Here is a 22385-nt window from a genome sequence, read left to right as displayed (position 1 = left end):
ATTTTGTCTGTCAAGGTCAGTAGCAAATATCAGGTAAGTCTGTCGACTGTCTTCTTCTTTTTACTTGAATTTATATATATATTTTAAACTTAAATTATACTTATCTCTCTCTCTCTCTCTCTCTTTACGTCACATCAGTGACGAATTTAGTCCACCCTCACCTCTTCTTCCATCTTCGTCGGTCTTAAGAAATCGTTCGTAATCCCCTTAATTATGTCGTGGAGGTTAAAATCAAGTACACGGGCTTATTTAGTGATAACTGGGGAGAAAAATAGAGGATAAGTGTAATCTTACATCATAAAAGAACTCCATCCTCCATATGGTGCTTACGTAATACTACTTGAATGGTCCATAAGAACACTATAAACAGAGCCGAATTTGTACTGTACGTAAGCTTAGGACCTATTACATGTATTTGTGGAAAGGTGTCTTATGTGTTCTGTAACAAGTGAGTTATTTAACAATTATTTCCCCTATATTTACATTGTCAATTGTGATTAAGACTAAATTTTGTAATATTTGACACGGTCCACACATAAAAAAAAGGGTGAAATATAAAAATTAATTCCCAAAATGCCAATTATCATCTTGCATTCAACGTTCGTGATCCATTCTTTGTTCATCCATGCAAGACCCATTACACTTTTAACCTCTGAGAACCTGTACCGTTCTCGAGTTTACCAGACAGTTATTCAAAACAATTTATAGAATCGAGTTTATAACACGAAAACTATTATAGAAACGATTTTTTAGAACATAAATTCAACTCTAGAACCAAACTGTATTCTAGAATTCAGTTTAGAAATCATTCTAGAACCCAATTAGTACAGTAGACCCCTTCCTATAACGCTGTTGATAATTCCGTTTTATATGAATTCCATGTTGTACGAGTCACTTAGATTTTACAAATACGTGTGCCGGGCCGTAAACGGCTCAAGTATTTGTAAAATCTAAGTGACTCGTACAACACGGAATTCATATAACACGGAATTATCAACAGCGTTATAGGGGGGATCTACTGTATAGTGTCTACAATTAGAATTAATTATAAAACCCATGGCTTTTGTATTTACAGAATGAATAATAATAAGATCCTGCTGTGTTTAATCTTCATTTATGGTATAACACCAGCGTTATCATCGAAGACTTCCGGTTTGGATTTTCTAGTACAGCTTTTTCTGGATCCCAAAGGTTTAGTTACGTTATATCACGCCCGTGACGTCATTAAGAACGTGTTATCTAATTGGAGAAAAGTGGTAATACCCTCGCTTCTCATCATGCCATATTTGGCAAGTAAGGGAGCATTTCGTCACAGAACCAAAAGGGGTCTTCTAGAAAGGGACATCGACAAATTGCTGCGAGTGTTGATGAATTATAAAAGGAATTTAAGACGACGAAAAATGAATTAAGATTTTTTTAAACACCGTACAGTTAATAAAAAATATATTTAAAATTTTTTTGAAGTTTATTATTCTTTACAATTCATGTTACAAATCATTAAGTTTCAACGTTTAATATTAAAAAATAATAATAATAATAAAATAAATAGTGCGCGCGATGCCAAGTAAATAACTAGGAAATGGCTCCGACAAATGATTTATTCAACTCTACAACACGATATTTAAAACATTTTTAAAATTCTTTCTAAAAATGGCTTCCGTCTTCCCGACACGTGAGGATTTTTTTTCGATATCGATTATTCTGTAAGGGTTATTTTCAAAAATTAAATATAACACAAATAAGTACAAATAAAGAATAAATAAGAAATTTTTAAAAAATTTTAGTGCTTATAAGTTTCGGAAAATATGCGAATTTAAAAATAGTTCAATATATGTCTAACAGAGGGCGCTATACGTTCGCCGTGTGAAGATGATCTCAAAGTTCGTCTGTTCGTTTTCACTGTTAACGCCCTCTGGAATATTTCCATTTTTTTTTCTTTTTTTGTTTTTTAAATAAATGCACTCTTTCGCTTATTTTTATATTATTAATAAATTTATTAAAAATCGTTTGCAATTAAACTCCATTTTAATTTTCGTAACTTACAACGTATTTGTATTAAAAAAAAAAAAAAAACGGAAAAATTTAACGAAACGAAGGTATTAAGGGAGAGAGGAACCATCGTTACGAAACGCCAAACTCATTTGTAACAGTTGAAGTCCTGCGAAACTCTCAAAAGCCTGACCTCGGAAGGTGTTCTACTTGACCTGTGTGTCGTTAGCGTGATGTCACACGCGGTTTACTTAACCAGACTCCACCTTGAAAATTTAAACACTACAATCTTTGCTTGCTTCTGGTAATGGTCTTCCCGACGCCATTACTGGATTGTCTCTCTTTAAAATAACTTCTACATTTTATATCTAATACGATTTACTATGTGTTAAATTTAATACAGCCTAACTTCTAAATAGCAGCCACTGACTGAAACAGAAAAATAGCCTTTATTTACAGGTTATTTTGTATACATGTCAAAAAGATTCCTGAAAAATAGCGGTTCGACCGTATATTCATATTGTACTTTACTATAGTACACGGCACTACTGTAATACGCGTACTACACCAGATCAATTTTATATCTTAATAAAAAGAAAAAAATAATTGGCGTGACTTCAAATTTTGGCCAAATTAATCCTTAACCGATGGCCAGTAACTGAGCCGACATGGTCAAAATAGCGACTCGGTTGCCGATCACCGGAGTAAGGATTCATACAGTCATTTTTTAAACTTGTAGCATTAAAGATGATACCAAAAGTTACAGAAAGAATATAAAATTTAAGATAAATAAAAAACAATTAAAATTATAAACCGTATCCGATTTATACGGATAAATTTCTAATGAGTTAATTTGCATACGCGCGCGTGTTAGAAATGAACTTTGGCGTAACAAATTCTGACACAAACACCGGAACTCAATTATGCATTGGTGCATTTGTATATATCTAGTACTTCGATATAATGTGAAATATATATATATATATATAATGTTGCGATAATTAAGATCCGAGGCCAGATTTACATACAAGTTATGATCCAGGATCCCTCGAAACGTGAAAGAAGTGTAATAAGATTCGAAATTTTCGCTAGAAAGCATTTCATAAGAATTAAATGGGCAGATTTTAACCTACAAAACATGGAAACGAAGTTATTGCGAGGAATGTTTCACTTGAATAAGAGCAAAAAGGACAAAGAATGTAGACATTCCTGTTTTCGATCTTCGTCAGATAAAAATCTTTCCTCTACAATGAAGTTCCAAGTTTACTTCCACGCAAATCTCCAGTTCCTATTGCCAAACTGTTAATTAATCTACCGTTAAAAAGTTAGCCAAAATCGAGGGGAGGAAATATTATATTTTCCTCCCCTCCTTCCTTATATTTGTTATGAATACAAGGCCCCAGACACCTTTATCCTATCTACAAACACAAGACAGATTAATTTACAAGTTTGGAAATCAATGGTTGCCCAGGAAAATTTGAATTAGAGGGTTTCACACACAGTTCTAACTCCGGTCATTTTCTTTTGGGGGAATTTTAGGAGGAAAATATTTTCTTATAAAGGATCGGTTTAAGGTTCCTTGTTGGTGTGCAATTGCCCATTTTCCCGTACAATAACGTTCCAACAGGTTAAAAATTAGCATTTTTAGGTGTACAATTAAGATGGCCCCCCTACCGCTGTGAAAAGTAGGAATCGAATCTTCCTTATCTCATTATTATTTTCGGAAATAAATATACAGAACGTAACTCTGGACATTTACATAACTCACAACGCAGTTCCGTAACAAAACAGAGTCGAGTTATTTCGAAAAATGACTTATCCGAATGAAAAATGAAATACTAATTGAACACAGAGATCGATCAATCAGCGAAAGAGAAGAGCGATTCTCGAAGTAACTCGTCCGTGATTACCCGACATTGTTACGATGGAGTGTCTGCGCCGATTCTATACGAGTGATAATCAATTGTAGTTGGCATGTAAGGAATTTACTTATTTATCCGTTTCTACGTAATAAAATAAATCGTAACTTTGTGCGGGATTATTCTAACGTGAACGAATCGCGTTACGGTTCCGTAATCGGGATTCAAGTAAAACATTTGACAAATCAATTTCTCTAACATAAACTTTACAATTAAATTTATGAATTGACGTCGAACAATTCCGCAAAACTCGTATATAAATTACGCAAGATGGCGTTTTCTGGATCCGTCCTCCATAAAAACAATGCCGTATATAATCGAGTTTAAAAATTAAAAAAAAAAATAAAAAAAAAATCTTTATAATTATAAATTATTTTTAGAAAATTTATATTTTTATTTATTTCAATTTACATCGGCGCGAGCGATAAATTAATTAAACAGAAATATCAAGATAATAAGACTTTTGATGGAGTGGCCAGGTGGAGTATTGATAGCCTTCCAGTGATCGTCCCTCATTAGTTCGTTGTCACTTAATGAACGCAGCGTTTATACAGTAAATGACTTTGTAAAGTTCATTCGAGCATTCGATTTACCGTAACAACACCGCTTAAACTTTCATTGTTACTAGAAAAAAATTAATAATTATTTTTTTTTAAATATAACTTTAATTTGGGAATTAATATTCAGTTCAATTGATTTTAGTTTAGAGCTGGCAACACTTAGTAATCAGTGCATCGTGTTGGCGTGTTTGAACGTTGCCAGATAAAATATAAAGTGACGAAACATAAAAGTATTTGTAAATAAAAGCAGAATTTTTACACATAAAATTATTTTAAAAAACTGAAAAGAAATCAATAATTTTCCTTACGATTTCAACCCGGAGATACGTTCTAGAAAGGTAGCATCCATGGAATTTCCCTAACAATGTGACAATTGAGTTTGATCAATTTAACGGGTCAACTAAACACTCGCGTCAATTGTCACGTCATCCAAGTCCTGTATTTTTTTTTATAATTATCCGGGAATATTTCAGTATAAAAGCAGTTTCTAGCATCCAACACACGAAAAGGTGGTCAGGAATTCCAAAGAGGTAGGTGCAAGCTTAACAGTAACGCTTATTTAACACCCGTCTATCCCGACAATCGATTATTTGTATTTTATTTTATTTTTTTTTAGCTAGAATGAGTTTGCTATACTTCGTCTCTACTTTAATATATTTAATTTGTGTTTCCGTGGCGGAAAATGCAACTAAAGATCGCCAGTTTCCTACTGTGGCACCCACCACGGGAAGTGGGAATTTTCCTATCTCCGTAGGAGGACAGACAAACGCATTTTCTCTCCTTTTACCTATAGCGGTGATGATGGGTATGACCGCCATTTTTGTACCAGTTTTGAATCAGTGGTTCACTTCAAATCAGATGTTGCAGAGGTCCATGATGTTCCCAGAACCCGCCATGTTAGAAGTGATGCCCCCGATGCAAAAACGTTGGGGTGCAAAATCTCCCAAGAGAAGAGTTCCTAATTAATTTTATTATTATTATTATTATATGTATAATTTGTAGTCTTATTTAATTACATGTTGTATAATATTTATTTTTAGTAATAAAATATTTATTTATTTATTTTCATTTTGTGAACGTATTTTTGTAATTTTATATTATAATAACGATTCGAAACTATATAATATCGCGTGCTGTCACTGTAGAAGACTTTGTTGAGGCATCTATATAGAAATCTGGATTGATCCTATGGAAAATATTCTACCTACCCACATAAAATTGCTGCTCCTATAGAATATTTTCCCAAAAAAGCCGAATCCTTGGAAAATTTATCCAAGAAATTCAAACACAATGTAATGTTTTTGGAGGATTCGAAGGCCTTAATCATAAATAATCGTTTTAAAATACTTACATATAAATATCGGAAGGCGAGGATCGTTTCACGCATCGACACCAACATTGTTCGGTTTGTGGCATCGGCCCTATTCGAGGACAAAAGATCTAGATTATGTTATTTACTAAATTATTGGACCAGACTATTAAGTAGCAAACACGCTAACCAATGTCGACGTCGATTATTTTACCAAAAAAATACGAAATTTTCTTTGAATAAATTTCTTCAAAAGGCCTATTAACCCCGATACTTAGTTTCCTATTGTCGTCAAATTTCGGCTTTTAGTTATGCAACAATTAATATCTATGTAAATGATCGGAAACAGAGTATATATTAACAGTTTCGGAGTTTAACGCCGGTATACAAAAGTATAACTGACTTTAAGCCATACTCGAACAATTATTACGGTTTCAGGTAAGTTTCAGTCTTTAATTTGTTCGTACTTTATATTACGTGAAGTTTAATTACAACTCCGTTGTTTATACTTTATATTACGTCAAATTTATCTCGACTCTGTCAAAATTTGGTTGAATGTTCCCGTGAAAAATGAGTGCTGTTCTTATAGAAAATTTTCTTTAATGCATCTACGTAAGAATTGCTTTCTTGCCCCTATAGAAAACGTACAGTACATACTGTATATGCACTTGTGTAATGCTGTATATTGCATACACGGCAAAAAAATCGCATGCCGCACCTGTATAATATTTTTATGCTTCACCTATATTGTATTTGTATGCCGCATCTGTATATTTGTATGCCGCACCTATTTGTATTTGTATGCCGCACCTGTATTGTAATTGTATGCCGCACATGTATTGTATTTGTATGCCTCACCTATATTGTATTTGTATGCCGCACATATATTGTATTTGTATGCCGCACCTGTATTGTAATTGTATGCTGCACATGTATTGTATTTGTATGCCGCACATATATTGTATTTGTATGCCGCACCTGTATTGTATTTGTATGCCGCACCTTTATTGTATTTGTATGTAACTGATAAATAATTTTTAGTCACATTGGTAAGGTTAAAAGGCTAGAAATTACCTTTCAGATGCTTTGGTTCAAGATATCGACGGCGTGTTTGATGTTAATGATATCGGCAATAACGGCCAAACCCGACGCCAGGGAATTTGTATTCCACGACCAGGTGGTTCGAACTTATCCTCCCGATCCTTTGGACGCTTACATCTTGATGCCGGTGATGATGGCCATCGGAGCCGGTTTGTTCGCCATGCCCTTCTTGACGGTCCTTTGCATGAACATGATGAATGGCAACGGAAACGGAAACGGACACTCGATAACTTCCGGAAAGAAGAGAAGAAATGCGGAACAACAGACGGACTTCCTTTACCTTTTGGAAAAATCGATAGCCGAATTTGGAAAATCTTAAATACAGTATTTAAATATGTGTAATAATTCAATAAATTTTAGCCTTGTCTTACTTTCTAACTATTTATTTCGTGTTGAATCTGAGGAAGATTAACTCGGAAACCCCTAAAATGAATTTGGGACGATATGCACCCTTACAGCTGGGTAGGGCTCTGACGTTTGACCTTTACGCGGGGGTCAAACGTCAAAGCAGTTGTGTCAAACGCCTAAATTACGAATCGCAACCCCTCAAAATTTATTTTGCCTCCAGATCTAGCCCTAAACCACGAACACGGGTAGTTGGTTTTCTTCACGTGTCTAGCACCTAATTAGGGACCGTTCCTCCCGTGAGATAACCCTTAACAGATGGCCCCATTGCGTTGGCGTACTCCACCAATTCAATCCTCCAAGACCCATTACGTCCCACCGGTTGCCCCCTTACAAAATATCATGTGACTTCCTTGAAATCCAATTCATAAAATGATTAATGTCGCGCTGTTTTCTAGTGTTAACAAGTAAATATACTATTTATAAGATAGGAAACACTGTATAACATCGCTACCGTGACTTTATTTTTAAAATAAACAGTTAAATAAATAAAAGAAAATTAAGTTATCGCGTGATACTAGCGTAACCATTTTTTTTTATGGCCAAGTAATTACAGTATAAACATTAAAAAAAACGTGAAAATATTACCTTAATATCGCTAGTTTTTTGGCACCACTTGCGGTACTTTATTATCATTAAAAAAAATGTACCAGAGGGATCATTAAAGCAGTCATTTATCGAGTTAAAGTGTGACGTTTTTAGTTACGTACGAGCGACTTTCTCCAGTAGCGTGGCCGAAAATGGATTTAAACTCCACTTTAAGCGATTTTACGCTGATTTTAGACTATTGGATTTCTAGAAACGTACAAAAAATCGCGGAAAACTACGGCGAAAAATAAATCGGTAGCGAGACATTTGAAATTCTAGTGAAATTTTATGCTAAATTTCACTTAAACTATATTGTATCCCGAGCTAGATTTTTCGTTTAGCGAGAAGCGAGAAGAGATTTGCGATAATCGCCACGAATTTGTGGTAGAGTCTATCAATCACTCAATTGTCGCGAAGCGATAAAAATTTAGCGAGTGAAATAATTTTTTTTGGCGATTCTAAACTGTAACGTGCCCTTCCCCTCCACCAAATACGTGTAAAAACGTGAGGCCCCGAGGTGTAGACCGGTAACGCGAGGCCCTAACCTGTCGCTCGTCTATATTAAGTGCGTAAATTAAATAGAAAATAACAATATTCAAGTATAATTTTACCTGATAAAACTAATTTTATCCAAAAATAAAGAAAATAATCTATAACAATTGATGTGTATACAGTTGTACACAACTCATAAGTGATACTAAACAGTTACATTCGAATGAACACTTAGATTTAAGCATCCAACGCGCAGAGTCGCGAGGAAATTTGCATATTGTATAGAGAAGCGAAATACTAGAACACGTAGATGTTGTGTTACGATAAGTAAGGAAGTCTTTTATGTACAATAAGGAGAAAGGATCTGCGTATTAAATGAGCGAAACGTAGAGTTTTTTTTATTCTCGTATCCTATTCTTCGCAGACAATGATTCGGAGAAACACATCGAAAGCCATTTACTGTCGATTAACTCCTTCTGTCTGCTCCGATGACATTCAATAGATGTTACAACTTGACCCTTCTATAATAAAAGCCTCATAAACATTTTATGTTCCATCCTCTATCAAACATGAAGCTAGCATCTCTGCTGGTAAGTCTTCTGGTTTCTTGTCTCCCGATCCCGTTACGTACCTAATCTCCTAATTTCCAGATCTTGCTTTGTTTCTCTCGCTCCACGTGTTACGCGTCAAACGAGGACGAACGTAAGGAAGAAAGGGGTTACCCCGTGTTACCTTCGTTACCTTATTCTCATCAGATGATCGTCATGAATTACCTGCTCATGGCAGTTCCGGCGGGGATTATGATGTCCGTTGTTGCTCTATCCATGTTGATGTTACCATTGTTGATGGAGGCCAGATCCTTCTTTCCTTACTCCGAACGACGATCCTCCAGGTCTTTTGAAGGTTTGCAGGAGTGGACTAACATCCTTCGACAAGCTATCGACGAAATTGGGGGTCGGTAGGCCCCTCTCCTTTTGACCGTTTTCTCTTATCGATGCGAGTATTTAATTGTATAAAACGATAATTGTTTTATCGTTACGCTTACTAAATTATAATAAAAATTAATTATAAACTATTAAAAGTCTAAATTATTAACGTCTCTCGCTTATTCGCGAGCTACCGGTTGAGTAATTCCGCATCATTCCGAAGAGTAAAGAAGAACCCGATCGTCACGTGTTAAACGTTACGTAATGACTGACGTATCGATTATCCGAACCGGAAACGGATGTTGTCGAGATGTTTCGCGGTAAAATATAAAAAATAAAAAATAAACACCGAACACGGCACACATTGATTTTATTTAAAAATAAGGGCAAGAAACCAAGCTAAACAATAGAAACGTAGTGTCCAGGTGTTTACGTTCGTCTTCTCACAATAAAAAAAAAAATCCGCGTAACAATTTAAAATCCTGTTTTCGGGATAAGGAGTGTTGGTTCTAACACTGAATAATTACACCTCACTAAACACATACCCGTAAGGTTACGTCTATATATACCTAAATTACAATAAGTAATTTTACTATAAAAGAATTTCTAACTAGTTAGGCACCTCCCTCCCCCCAGTGACGTTTTCTACGACTTTTTATGACGTAACAAACGCTCGTTTCGGTAGAAAAAAATTCAATTATAAGAGCGAGTACGAAGCGAATCGACACAAATTGAAATCTTCGTACCGAAAATAACAAAGATTTCACTTTAAGCAATCCCGGAAACGGATAAAAATGGACAGAGGGGTGGAAAAATCGAGAGGGGGAGGAAAAACAACGCGTCATGCTTGAAAATCGCGACGACCTTCAGAAACCTGGCTGACTGACCCACAAAAACAGGTCCGGGTAAGGAAGGCCAGTTCAAGTCTCTTCTTCTTCCGGTCCACATCGTCGACCAATCAATGGAACCGATCTTCGAAGGTGGCCATTTTTATTATATACCTCCGTCCGATAGTCTTCTATAACACACTGCATGCTACACCTGACTGGATGCTCGTATATATCACACAATAGAAGTGTTACTTTGTATGCTTCCGTTTGATACGAGGTGAGTAGGCGTTTGTTTATTTCGAAGATTTCTGTATTACCGGAGGGACTGATGTGGTAATTCTCAACCGGTCGACCGCGGCATACTGGTTGAAAAGTAATGATGTTATTTTTCTGTTGTAAAGATTCTCAACCGGTAGTCCGCGACATACCGGTCGAGTGGGGCCTAGACTGAGAAATTTTATGCAATTTTTTTTTCTACAGATGAACTTGAAAATGAAACACGTCGCCTTGATCCTTTGGATATCGCTCAGCGTTGCCGTTGAAAGTCATCCGGAATCCAAGCGTGAGATCATGGACAGAACACCCAGGAGGGGAACGATACCGGGCCTCCCCATACCCGCGGGTCTTAGACCCATCCTGTCCATCCTGGGATTATTAAGTCTTCCCGTGTCGATTATGGGCAACATCATCCCCAGATTGACTCAGTTCATCCAGAACATTCCCAGGCCGGGAGGAGGAGGAGGGGGAGCCGGCGGATTATTTCAAAATCTAGGAAACAGACCGTTGGGTGGGAGGCCTCTGGGTAGCAGGCCTTTAGCTAATCTCTTGGCTTCCGGTTCCTCGTCTTCCGGTTCGATTTCGGCAGCAAGTACGGCGAATGGAGTCGCCAGCGCAGCCGGGAGCGCCGCTTCCGGGGGGAGCTTCTTCTTTAGGAGATCGTCGGAAGTTATACCCTGGGACCTCCCCAAGATCTTCAGCAAGCTTAAAAACGTATACAAGAAGTACAAAATGGATAATCCCGATTGCCAGAGATTACTAATCTGCGAAATGTATCGTCGAGGCACCTCCATCAAAATCGGAAACATGGCGGACAGGTTCTTGCGTATATTGAGGTGAGTCAACACCAAACTTCAAAAAAAAAAAAAAAAAAAAAACACTCAAGTTACATATTTCGTGCCTTTTTTTATGACCTGAACTCACTCGTTGCCCGAGGTTAAGCATTACGGATGTACGAAATGTCGTGTCATTCCTCCCTAATTTAAATTATTGCTCGATTGTGTGTGTAGTATAATAGTCGTAATGAAGACACAGAACTAATTAAATACCCTTCCGATTTAAGGATATTTAAGTAACCCGCACGAGAACTCTATAACGTGGGTAAGGGTGTGGGTGTGTGGTGAACTCGAAGTAACCGATTTTGTTTACTTTAACAGGGCCGAGGCACGCTTGGACGGAGCAACAACGTTCACTTCCCGCACCAAATCGACCCTGAAAGAATTCTTAAAGGCGGCTCAACACGGATTGGCACACCAAGAGTGTTCGGTTATTTACTCTCGATGCTCTGGCGACTCCGTGTCCGCGGCAAAGTCACGTGACGAGTACTACCCCCTGAATAAGGAGCAATAGAAAAATATCTTTCGAAAAAAAACCTCATTACTTATTTATTTATTCGACGTATTCGTAAAATACAAACGACATTTGCTCAATTTTGCTGCAGTGTTTGACGTCATAAATACTATGTATTTTATTTATTATTAACGGGTGTGATATTTTTATTTATTTTGTATATTTAAAATAAAATAATATAATTAAATTAACTAATTCCAAATCGAGTTTTCTATATAATTGGCCCACTTAATTACTTCGGGTCGTTCCTTAAATTGTGGACGAATTAAGTACGTTTAGGTCGGGCCAAACGAATTAGTGCGCCGGATTTTAATTGGAAGTTGAGTAACCGTGCATAACGTTCTTTTTCTTCTAAAAATATCACCAAAATGTGTAAGAACTTCATATTTATCTTTGACATTGGACTGGTTAAGCATTGCTCGGCATCTCGTGAGTATCTTTTTTCCCTATTTATGTAAATACCCTCATTCCTTCTGTTCGAAAATTGAATTTAAATCTCATTAAACCTTTAAAAAAGTACCCCTAAATATTAAGTTTAAGCACCTGATAAATATGGCCATGGAAATAGAGTTTAATGAAGAGTCCATGCTTCGTGAGTACCCTTCGAACTGATGGGTACGAATCTATGATTTGATTTATGCAGTAAATCTCTGATGCTTATTGCATAATTGATTTTTATGTTGTAATTTAATGCGTAGTACGAGGTGTCCGGATGACCCTTTCGTAGTTTAATTACGTATACACTCTAACTAGAATAACTGGTTCGCCAGAGAGAAATTATGATCCAAAGCTAACTTGGGTGGTGCTGCGCGTACTGTACCACACGGGAATGATTGTAGTGAAGTGCAGCCATCATTAGAGACTTGTATTGCTAAGTTGTAACGTATAACAGGCCCTTCACCTCCACTTAATACGCGTAAAAAACGTGAGACCTGAGTTATAGACTCGTAACGCGTAGTTATAAGTTTCAGAATCCCACTGGAATGTTTCCAGTGAGGTGCACCGCCTTGTTAATGATGTATTGTAGTTATATAGTACGAAGTTGGTGCCATCCGAACCACGAGAATGAGTAAATTGATGTCTTAATTTCAGATACGAATATCAAAATGAAGAAATTCATAATATTTATGTTGATTGTGAAATTAACTTTGGCCGATACAAAAAACGTGAAGGAGCGCAACGATCTTATGTTATCCTCCATCCGTCAGTTTGCCAATACGGTTAAAATGATGAGAGATCTCATGCTCATGGGTTCTATGGGTTTGCCTCTCTTGGCCATGGTGGGTTTGGGAAGTTTAGTATTACTGCCCATGTTTCGCCCTTTGAGAGCTCCACCCTTCAGGCCCGTATCTCCCGGAGATAATAAAGAGGAAATGCATAATTTCCCGGGACGGCGGACATTTGCCATCGAAGAAACTTTCGATATGATGAAGAACCTGAATCAAGTATTCAGAGAATACAGCATTAATGAACCGGAGTGCAGACTTCGAGCCATTTGCGAAGTGCATCAATACACTTTCAGAGGAGATCCCATGGACAGAATAGTCCAATTGATGAAGTAGGTCATTTTTCCCGTCTTTTTCCGCTTAATGGCAATTAATTTTAATTAACGTTTTCATTTCTAGAATGGATAAAGACATGGGAGTGTCTCCGACTATAGTTTTACCTCCGAACATCTTTCTACAGTACAGAGAAGCGGCACGAAGTGGAATGGTCAAGCAAGATTGCTCGAAACTCTATGGTCAATGTCCCAAATCGGTCTTCTTCTTCATTAGAAACAAACACGATAATTTAATTCTTTCCTCGCCGCCGCCATTTTAAATTTATTAATTAACAGAATCAGAAATTACTGGTGAAGACTTTCTTTTTTTTAATTTTACAAGGTTTAATGGACACACAAAAAAAAATATACAAAAAGTACGAGTTCGCTGTCAATAACTCATAGTTTAACAATAAATAACGACTAGTTACTTTCCCAATATCCGTTTTTTCTTATTATTTCCTAGTTGTGTTATTGGGCACTCTACAACGATTATAAATCTGCGAACAATCTTCCTGGTTATTTCCATGCTTCCACGCTTCGTGAAAATGTTTATAAGTTAAAGTATCCATGTCGGTTATCGAGGGATGTCTACAAACAATACACTTTCTTTAATGCAAAGCTCTAACCATATCGGTACTTAAATTATATACGAGAAACTCACTCGAATAACGTGGTCATAGCCCTTCCGACCTCTCCGAATTTCGTGCTCGGGTGTCTCTGCATCTCGCACACTACCAGCTTCTTGCATTCTAAATTCGTCACCCCAAGACGATCGAAAAAACGCGTCACTAACTTTTCCGTTCGTGTGGTGTCTGAATTAACGGCTCCGTATCTCTTGATCCATTCACTGGCCCAGTCGAGATCCTCGAATGACCTGCAACGCGAAGGTTACAGATAAAAATCGAAAGAAAAAAAAAAGGTTACAGAATTTAATTCTGGAAAGTTCTCACCTTCTTAAATTCAGGATATCGGGCCTTAGAGCCAATCCAAAAACAGCCATAAGGAACGGTATGACTTGAGTCAGAGCCAGCACTCCCGCAAGACCCATAATTGCCATACCACTCACGCTTCCGGGATTAAACATATTGCTGTTGAATAGATTCTGGAAGACTCGAACTTCCGACCCGTTGCCGCTCTTCTCCGTTTCTGGAAGAATTTCTTGGGATTTAGTAGTTTCTTCGGCATTGGCGCCGAGCGTCACCAACATCAGAACAATGGGAAAAAGCATATTTCCCGAGAGTACGTCTTTGTGTATCGTGGTGAAGAGAAGTATGGTCGATAACAGAGACGAGAGCATCCGTCGCGTCCGAGACACCTCTCACCATCTGCATAACTAATGGTGAATTTCGTTTGGCATCACCCTTTGACGTCATCCTCTTTCGACCTGGTCCATCAAAAATGACAAACGGGATCATAATCCGAATCGGGTGGAGTTCTAGTCATTGTTCGTCGTACTTAGTAGAGCAATACCTGGTTATGAAAACGGTGTAAATCATAACTGAGAAATATTCTTCCACTTCGTGGTCTACTTGTTGTCAATGAATTTATTGTTTTTAATAATTAATTTGTCGTATCCATTTGCGTCACAATTTTCCAATATCTCATATATTGCTCCACCCTTACAATTATATTGCCACATCGTTCTTCATCCAGAACGTACGTCATTTATCAAAATTCAATTTTTTAAATTACCTTATGCCATATATTTGATACAAAACGAAGATTATCTGTTGAACATATTAGAGGGCGCTGTTTATTAAACCGGCGCCCTCTAACAGCAAGCGCGCCACCTATTGGCAGAAGATAAGACCGATAAACCTTGATACAAAAGCGCCCCTCTCTTACCTTACGGTTCAAATAATAATAATAGCGATAAAAATACCGGATTTATTCCATTACTCTATCGCATTCAATTTTCCTCAAAATAGAGATAATTCTCGACCTGTAATAAACAGAGCAGTTGTAAATAGTTCGCTGTATCTTTTCAAGAATCATTTAAATTGATGTACAGTACTTTGTAGTGTTTGTACGCATTATTATTACGTAATTTTTTTAGTACATTGTGTTTCTTATATACATCACCGGGAATTTCCCAGGAAGTATCGTATATTTAACACTGGTGCAAAGGAAGCCATCAAAAAAGTTTTGGAACCTGTAACATTTCCGAACTTGGACGTACTGTATGTATTCAATAAACATACAATGCGTACAGTACACATACACGTGTGTTTGGCGTTGGCTAGACGATCCAGATTCAAACCGGTCCGATATTACGGAAGGGGCATCATCTTCCAATTCGATCGACCAAATTGCGGGTAGGATGGTTCCGTAATTGTGGTCTCCGAGAGGCTTATCTCCTCGTGTTAATCAATCTACAAATATACTGTATTCATAAATGCCTGCGTATACAGTTGTGCAGTAAACCCGATTTTCGTACAGAGAGATATGTTTCGTTTCCAATTTGCCCACTAGTGCCGAGTGAATAAATCCACAGAACACTAGTCTCCACGTTAAAAATATGGCGGCGCCGTACCATCGACAGTAGCGTGATGTAGGGATCTACGATTTTTAAAATGTGCTTCTTTAGAGACAAAAGTTAAATGAAGAGCCGTAATTGTTTTATGGTTATGGCAACGCAACACTTTGGCGATCTGCCTTCCGGGAGGTCTTTTTCTACGAGCGGCCATTTTAGCAGTTAGATGGCACGCACTCGGGACGGAACGTACGAATGCGTTCGTCATGAATTTTTAAACGAATACCGCTCGCGAAGGAATAAAAGAACGAACCCCTAGACTTAATCGCGATAGCTTACTCATTAATTTATGAATACAATTCAATACCGGGTGATCATACTTAAGGTTTTATTTACAGGACTAACTCCAATCGATACCAAAATTAGTGTACTGTACAGGCTGTTCGAAGAACGCAAAAAAAATTTTGCGACGAAGTATTTGTTCCAAAATTGGCCGCTACAGGGTAAATGGCGCTGCAAACGAATATAATGAAAAATTTATTCGTATCGAGACATACCGGCATGTGCTGTAGATTCTTGTTGTTGCCATAGTTTAGGTGTGAATTTGAAAACGATGCAAGGACCTTCAAGTCTACCAATAATGAATGTATCACGATAACCGTTCTTTAAACGACCCCAGCTATTTAACTTGCAGGCTTTGGCAAAATGATCGTAGCTGTAGTTAAGGATGACATTCGCTACTTGTATTTTTATGCTCAATCTCGGCTATGCACATATTTCTTGTTTGCAGTGCCATTTACCCCTTAGTGGAAAATTTGGGAACAAATTTTTGTGCGCGAAATCCTTTGAATAGCCTATTTACAGTACTCAAATTTGTGTCTCAATTGGCTTATCGGAACTAGTGTTATCTGAATAGGACTTTGTGATTGCCCTGTATAACTAATAACATCCAAAAAAATCCCATTTGTAAAATCCTTCCATTGTATCATATGACCAAATTATCACCACAACGTGCTCTTTATTGAAATTATTTTTATGGTTGCTTAGACGATCATCAATTTCCGAAATGCTATTAACTTGTGCTGTCATTGTTCTTTAAACTAAAATATCAAACTATAAATATGTACAGTATATTAAATTTAATTTTAATAAATATTAATATTCCGATGGCTAGGCGACAAAGATGGCAGCATTAATTTGAACTTGACATTAGGGGAGTCAAAGCTGTCGTTTGCAACCCGGAGGGGATTAAATTTGGAACGACGTGTCGATAATGATGACAAACAATTGGAGACACAAAAACTTTTTCATATATGATCAATATGAATGAATGAAAAAATCTTTTCTTAATGTCTTGAACATTTATTGTGGGAAAGTAAGAGTATAAATCTTTTGACACTAAGTGCAAGATATTTGATTTTGATTCTCCTGATCAGTCTTAATTTAGTTAACAAGATTAAAAATTTGTGTTTGGGTCGGTCAGATACGAACGAGAAGTTAAATAAGATCACAAAAGAATGACTATCGCCAGGATTTTATTTATACAAGAGTAACCTGTTTAAATCCGAGAGGGATACATCATGATTCTTATTCGTCTTCCCATCGCCTTGGCCGGAAGATTCCTCTTGAACTTGGCTCGCACCACACCGCTCTTTCCGTGGGGTCGGGTGACTTTGCCCCAGATGACTCTCAACTTGGTAAACTTGTCCTTTTTCCCCGGGACTCTTGTTTTACTGAAAAAGAATTTTTTTGTTTTGTTTTGAAACTTGCAAAATCAACATAAAATAAATTATTTTTCTCAGAAATAATAACCTAGTTCCATTGCATACTGTATATAACTATTAATTTAAATGATTACATGAAATTTGCAACAATATTCATACACAAAATTCTTTCATGAAAAATAAACTGTCAAAACAAGTGCAAAAAACTTCTTTCAATGGATAAATATAAGCTGTAATATATTGAAAAATCAAAATTGATTAAAATGGAAAAATATAAGCTAGTTATTTTTGACACACACACTATCTGTTCTGCCATTTTATCACTATTTAGTCGTGCATGTGCACTTTTCCGCATGATTATTATTTGTATCCTATACAGGGTATGAAAAAGTAGCTTCAGTCCATAACTTAAGGGAGTGACAATAATACAGTACAGTAATAAACATGGAAGCCAATTGCCAGTATTGTTATCTTAGACAACACTAAAAGTAATTGTATGCCACATGTGTGTGTTGAGCATCGAATTGTATTTGGCAATATTTGGCACAACACGATGACATCGATTGCAGTGATTGCACAGCCGATGTTGTTCCAGTTTCTATATTTCGTGTGGATTTGCACAATATGTTGTATCAAGCAACCGATGCAGTTCACTCACTGCATGCAGCATACCAGTGCCAGAAATCCAAACTGAACTGGGACTATCTTTTGTGTGCCATACCATATCTACTACGTGTTTATTTTGAAAATAATACCTCAAAAATTGTATTTATTATACCCATTCTCAGACGGATTTGCCATCAAAATTAAAAAAAGACTCTCAACAAACAATGAAAATTCCATCAATAAATTCATAAAAGAATATAATTAAAACCAAATAAAATTATATAAATATGAAAACTATAATTGTTTAAAAATAATTTATTAGATATGCAAAGTAATAAAATAAGGAAAGTCAATTTTGCAAGAAATCATACAATGCAACACTGTACAAAGGAGATGCCAATTTAAAAGGCATTTAGATTTTGCAAATCATTTTTGGAAATGTAAGTGACTGAGATGGACACTTTTTGTAGAAGTAAATAAATAATGAATCAAATTTGCACTATTTTCTTCATTAATCTCATAAAATAAAAAGTGTAAGAGCTTGCAACTTCCAAAATATATAATCAAGTGCCAATGAAATCAAAAAATATATCATTAACTTTTAGTTAATGCTGTAACAATTATAATATTAGCAAAATGAAAATGAAACAAATTTTGTAATGAATTTCCTATGATCATTTTTCCGATTAGAAAAAAAATCAAATTAATAAATTATTATTATTCAAATGATGAGTACGGAATAAATTCCAACTGCTGATCAAAAGTTTATTTATGGTATTTTGCTTAACTGTATTTAATCAATCACTGTAAGTTTCTAAACACATGCTATTAGTAAGGAGATATTGCAACTATGAAATGATTGTGTTCATTACGATATAACAAATAAATTTATAGATCACTGCCAGATGAAACTTTAGATGAGTGTAAACTAGGGAATTCGATCCCGGTCCTTATTTCTAATCCCGGGATTTCGGGATTATACTTCCCGAAATCCCGGATTAGAAATCTGGGATCGAATTCCAGATTATTTCTAATCCCGGGATTGATATCAATCCCGGGATCCCGGGATTATTTCGGTATTGAGGGTTAATAAAAAATAAGAAAATCTTACAGAAATCAAAAATCAAAATTTAGACAAAAATCANAGTTTCTAAACACATGCTATTAGTAAGGAGATATTGCAACTATGAAATGATTGTGTTCATTACGATATAACAAATAAATTTATAGATCACTGCCAGATGAAACTTTAGATGAGTGTAAACACACACACAAAAAAAAAAAACCGATTTTGTTTTGTTATTAATCTCATGTTGACTCAAAAATATCAAGCCTTGTACTGTGGCACACAGAATAAAAAATAAAATATACTGTACTGTGGCACACAGAATAAAAAATAAAGTTCAAAGATATCTTCACATTTAAAACTTAATTTTTAAAAAAATATATAATTCTTTTCTGGGGTTACCAGTCTTATCTGCTATCCAGTGGTGCCCAAACTTTTCAATTAGTGGGCCAAATTGTGTATTTCATAGGTAGGTGGGTCATGCTCATCAATGCCCAAGTGGACAAAACAACTGAACAATGTTAGCTGGTGAAAGATTTGCACCTCACTAACGAGTTGGCCATGTGGTTTCTTCACTTATCTAACACCTAAACATGGACCAGTTCCCATAGAAAATTCCTCCTGGAGGCATCCCCTCTTAGCAGATAATCTACCTGTTGTATTGTCTTATCCCATTAATTCTACAATCCTAGGTGGGCCACAAATATTTTTTTTATTCCATTTGTACTGTAATAAGAGCATGCCCATTTCTATCATTTATAAGTGATGTGTGTGTCATAGCCAGATTAGATCTGATATGGTCATCACTATTCTTTCCTATGACATACTAGACTGGGTAAGTGGCAGCAAGATGACAACATTATTACAGAGGTTGCAGTGCAAGTTCAAATGTTACTTGTACACGGCAAGCAGTACTTGTACATTTTAACTCCAAGAAAAAATCGCTGCAGCGCATGTTCACATCCTCACGTGACTTGGCAAATGTCGCACATTGACTCACGAGGAATTTGTTGATAAAATGGTGGTTACATTTAACATTATTTACTTTCACTGGTAACCCTCAAACAAATTAAACTATTTTAAAGTATTTATAGGATGTTTAATAACACTAAACAATTATTTCTAATTAGCGTGGTGTCTCCTACTGTACAATCGAACAATAGGACCACTCATACTTTTGTCGAGGGAAGTGGCTTATGTAAATTCGAAAGCAGCTTAACAAATTAATTTTTAGAAAATTTACAAACGCATTATGCTGTTGATGGTAGAAGATGCTGTGGAAGAACAAACGTACCTTAAGATAAGCTATTATGAAGGCAAATACATGTAAATTCTATAGGCACTTCACATCACTTGCTAAAAAATTGAATAATTAAATAATTTCTGGATTAAAATCGTCTGTTTCTTTACATTATTATTCGTAAATGCTTAAATAATCATTATTCTAATAAAATAGGTCACAATTTTAACTCCAAACACATAAAAAAAGAAGTTTAAACCGATCTTCTACTCGCCATGCTAGACGTAGTGAACACCATTATTGACTGTCTGCCGTTCACATTTTGGGCTGAATATGACGGCCGCAACCTCTCTATTACTGTAGTAAAATATAAGTTTTCATTAATTTGTTGTATTGTTTAAATGTTACTCAAAATGTAAAGTGTAAAAAAAAAAATTAAGTTCTTTACAACTTCTGTAGATTCTGAACCATTAAATTTTTCCTTTTGTATTTAATTTAATATTTATCTTGTTGTCTATTTAAAATTATTAAATTCTAAAGTAATCTAATATCAGCATTTAGAATTTAATTTTAAAAAGATTTTGTTATTTAATTTCAATTTGTTGGACTGGGAGCTGGAGATCAAACAGCTCAAAAATAGTCCATGTTGTTAGATGTGGGATGCAAAGATATTGTAATGAATACTACCATGCAGCTTCCCTAGCATTTTATGCATATTTTTCACATTGCAGTCATGCAATGTTCTTCAAATAACTCTCCAACAACCATTTGCACATTGCCTACATGCAAATTTTATCTTTAGGAATGGTGTCATAGCTACATCTTTTTTATACAAGCAGTATGCTTCCATACAAAGGCAGGAAATGCTGCACATTATGCATAGCATTTTCAGCCTTCTTTTTGCACCATCTGTTTCTATAATATGTCATTTCCTAATAATTCTCATTAACTTTTTTCCTGTCTCTTATAGTTTGAGATAGAAAGATTAACTTTTAACTTTTTACCACTATCAGTCTCATCTGATGGTGCATGATCACTTTATCATATTAATAAATTACTTCCCCATTTGTACAAAAAAAGGTGTACTTAAATGATTAATATAAATTTAAGACTTAAAGTAATTCATATTTTATCTGCATTTTTTTATTTCAAATATTTAAACTGAATTAAAAAGCCATTTTCTACACAATGTACCATAAAAGTAAAATGAACAAGAATGAGTTAAATCAATTTCAATTTCTACTTACTTGTCTAAGTAGAAATTAAAAGTGTTTATTATTCATAAAACAAATTTAAATAAAGTGTGTGTAATAATCAGTTCAAATGTAAGTTGCACAAAAAGCAAGAGATAATTGAAGTTGAGATGTATGTGTATGTGACTTTGGTGGTTTCTAAAAAATAGCAATGAATGTGTAAAGGATTCTTCACGAAGTTTAAAGTGACTGCAAGTTTAGACAACAGAAAATCTGTTGGATAGAGTTATAATTGCAATTTAAAACCAACAGATATCTGATTCAACCATTTTCAGATAAACTCTAAAACAAACACAACCTATTGGTAATTCTTGGAAATTTATGGTAAAGTGTTCAAGTTACTTTTACAATAATTAAAAAAAAAGTAATTTTAAAAGCAAATCAAAGTGTATATAAATGAAACAATACTTACTTCTTAGCTTTATAAACAAAGGCACATCTCTTTCCAAGATAGTAATTTGTTTCCTTTCTAGTGACGACGCCTTCTATTTTTAAGAGTGCCGTATTTTCGTGCTGATTACGAAGACCACGTCTGTATCCGACAAAGACCGCTTTACAGTACAATCTGTTCAAAATAAATTCATGTCATTTAACACAGTACAGAACAATGTCAATTATTGAAAATAATATTGATATATAATTAAATTCCTATAAACTATGAAATATTAAATCAATCATCAAAATAAAAGAATCCGATTCATTTTGAGTGTTACGTAAAAAAGTAGAATTTAAGAT

At 35.6% G+C, this 22385-nt stretch overlaps 3 protein-coding genes across 3 annotated transcripts in view; 2 read left to right on the top strand and 1 right to left on the bottom strand.

Moving 5' to 3' along the window:
- The first annotated feature begins 10794 nt into the window (after nt 1–10794).
- On the top strand, nt 10795–11875 carry LOC111632906. Its single transcript, XM_023377435.1, has 2 exons — nt 10795–11231; nt 11553–11875. Exons 1-2 carry the CDS (start codon nt 10795–10797, stop codon nt 11743–11745), a joined length of 630 nt encoding a protein of 209 aa, XP_023233203.1. The 3' UTR covers nt 11746–11875.
- Nucleotides 11876–12851: 976 nt separating this feature from the next.
- On the top strand, nt 12852–13566 carry LOC111632897. The gene is made up of 2 exons (XM_023377425.1): nt 12852–13303; nt 13371–13566. Exons 1-2 carry the CDS (start codon nt 12852–12854, stop codon nt 13564–13566), a joined length of 648 nt encoding a protein of 215 aa, XP_023233193.1.
- Nucleotides 13567–17263: 3697 nt separating this feature from the next.
- LOC111633244 (60S ribosomal protein L35a-like) overlaps nt 17264–22385 on the bottom strand; it is a 19666-nt gene continuing 14544 nt past the window's right edge. Inside the window, exon 4 of the mRNA XM_023377783.1 lies at nt 17264–17494. Coding sequence (XP_023233551.1) covers nt 17320–17494 — 175 coding nt within the window. The 3' untranslated portion in view covers nt 17264–17319. The remainder of the gene's footprint in view (nt 17495–22385) is intronic.

The sequence above is a fragment of the Centruroides sculpturatus genome, unplaced genomic scaffold (genome assembly GCF_000671375.1).
Source record: "Centruroides sculpturatus isolate CEXI.00-Female unplaced genomic scaffold, Cexi_2.0 scaffold110, whole genome shotgun sequence".
Lineage (NCBI taxonomy): Eukaryota > Metazoa > Arthropoda > Arachnida > Scorpiones > Buthidae > Centruroides > Centruroides sculpturatus.
The sequence above is the reverse complement of the archived record's forward strand: the minus strand, read 5'-3'. Positions and strand labels throughout refer to the sequence as shown.

Coding starts and splice junctions, on each gene's coding strand:
- LOC111632906 (XM_023377435.1), top strand. CDS start 10,795: ATGGGCAACATCATCCCCAGATTGACTCAGTTCATCCAGAACATTCCC. Junction 11,232..11,552: donor AGGTTCTTGCGTATATTGAG/GTGAGTCAACAC, acceptor TTACTTTAACAG/GGCCGAGGCACGCTTGGACG.
- LOC111632897 (XM_023377425.1), top strand. CDS start 12,852: ATGAAGAAATTCATAATATTTATGTTGATTGTGAAATTAACTTTGGCC. Junction 13,304..13,370: donor AGAATAGTCCAATTGATGAA/GTAGGTCATTTT, acceptor TTTCATTTCTAG/AATGGATAAAGACATGGGAG.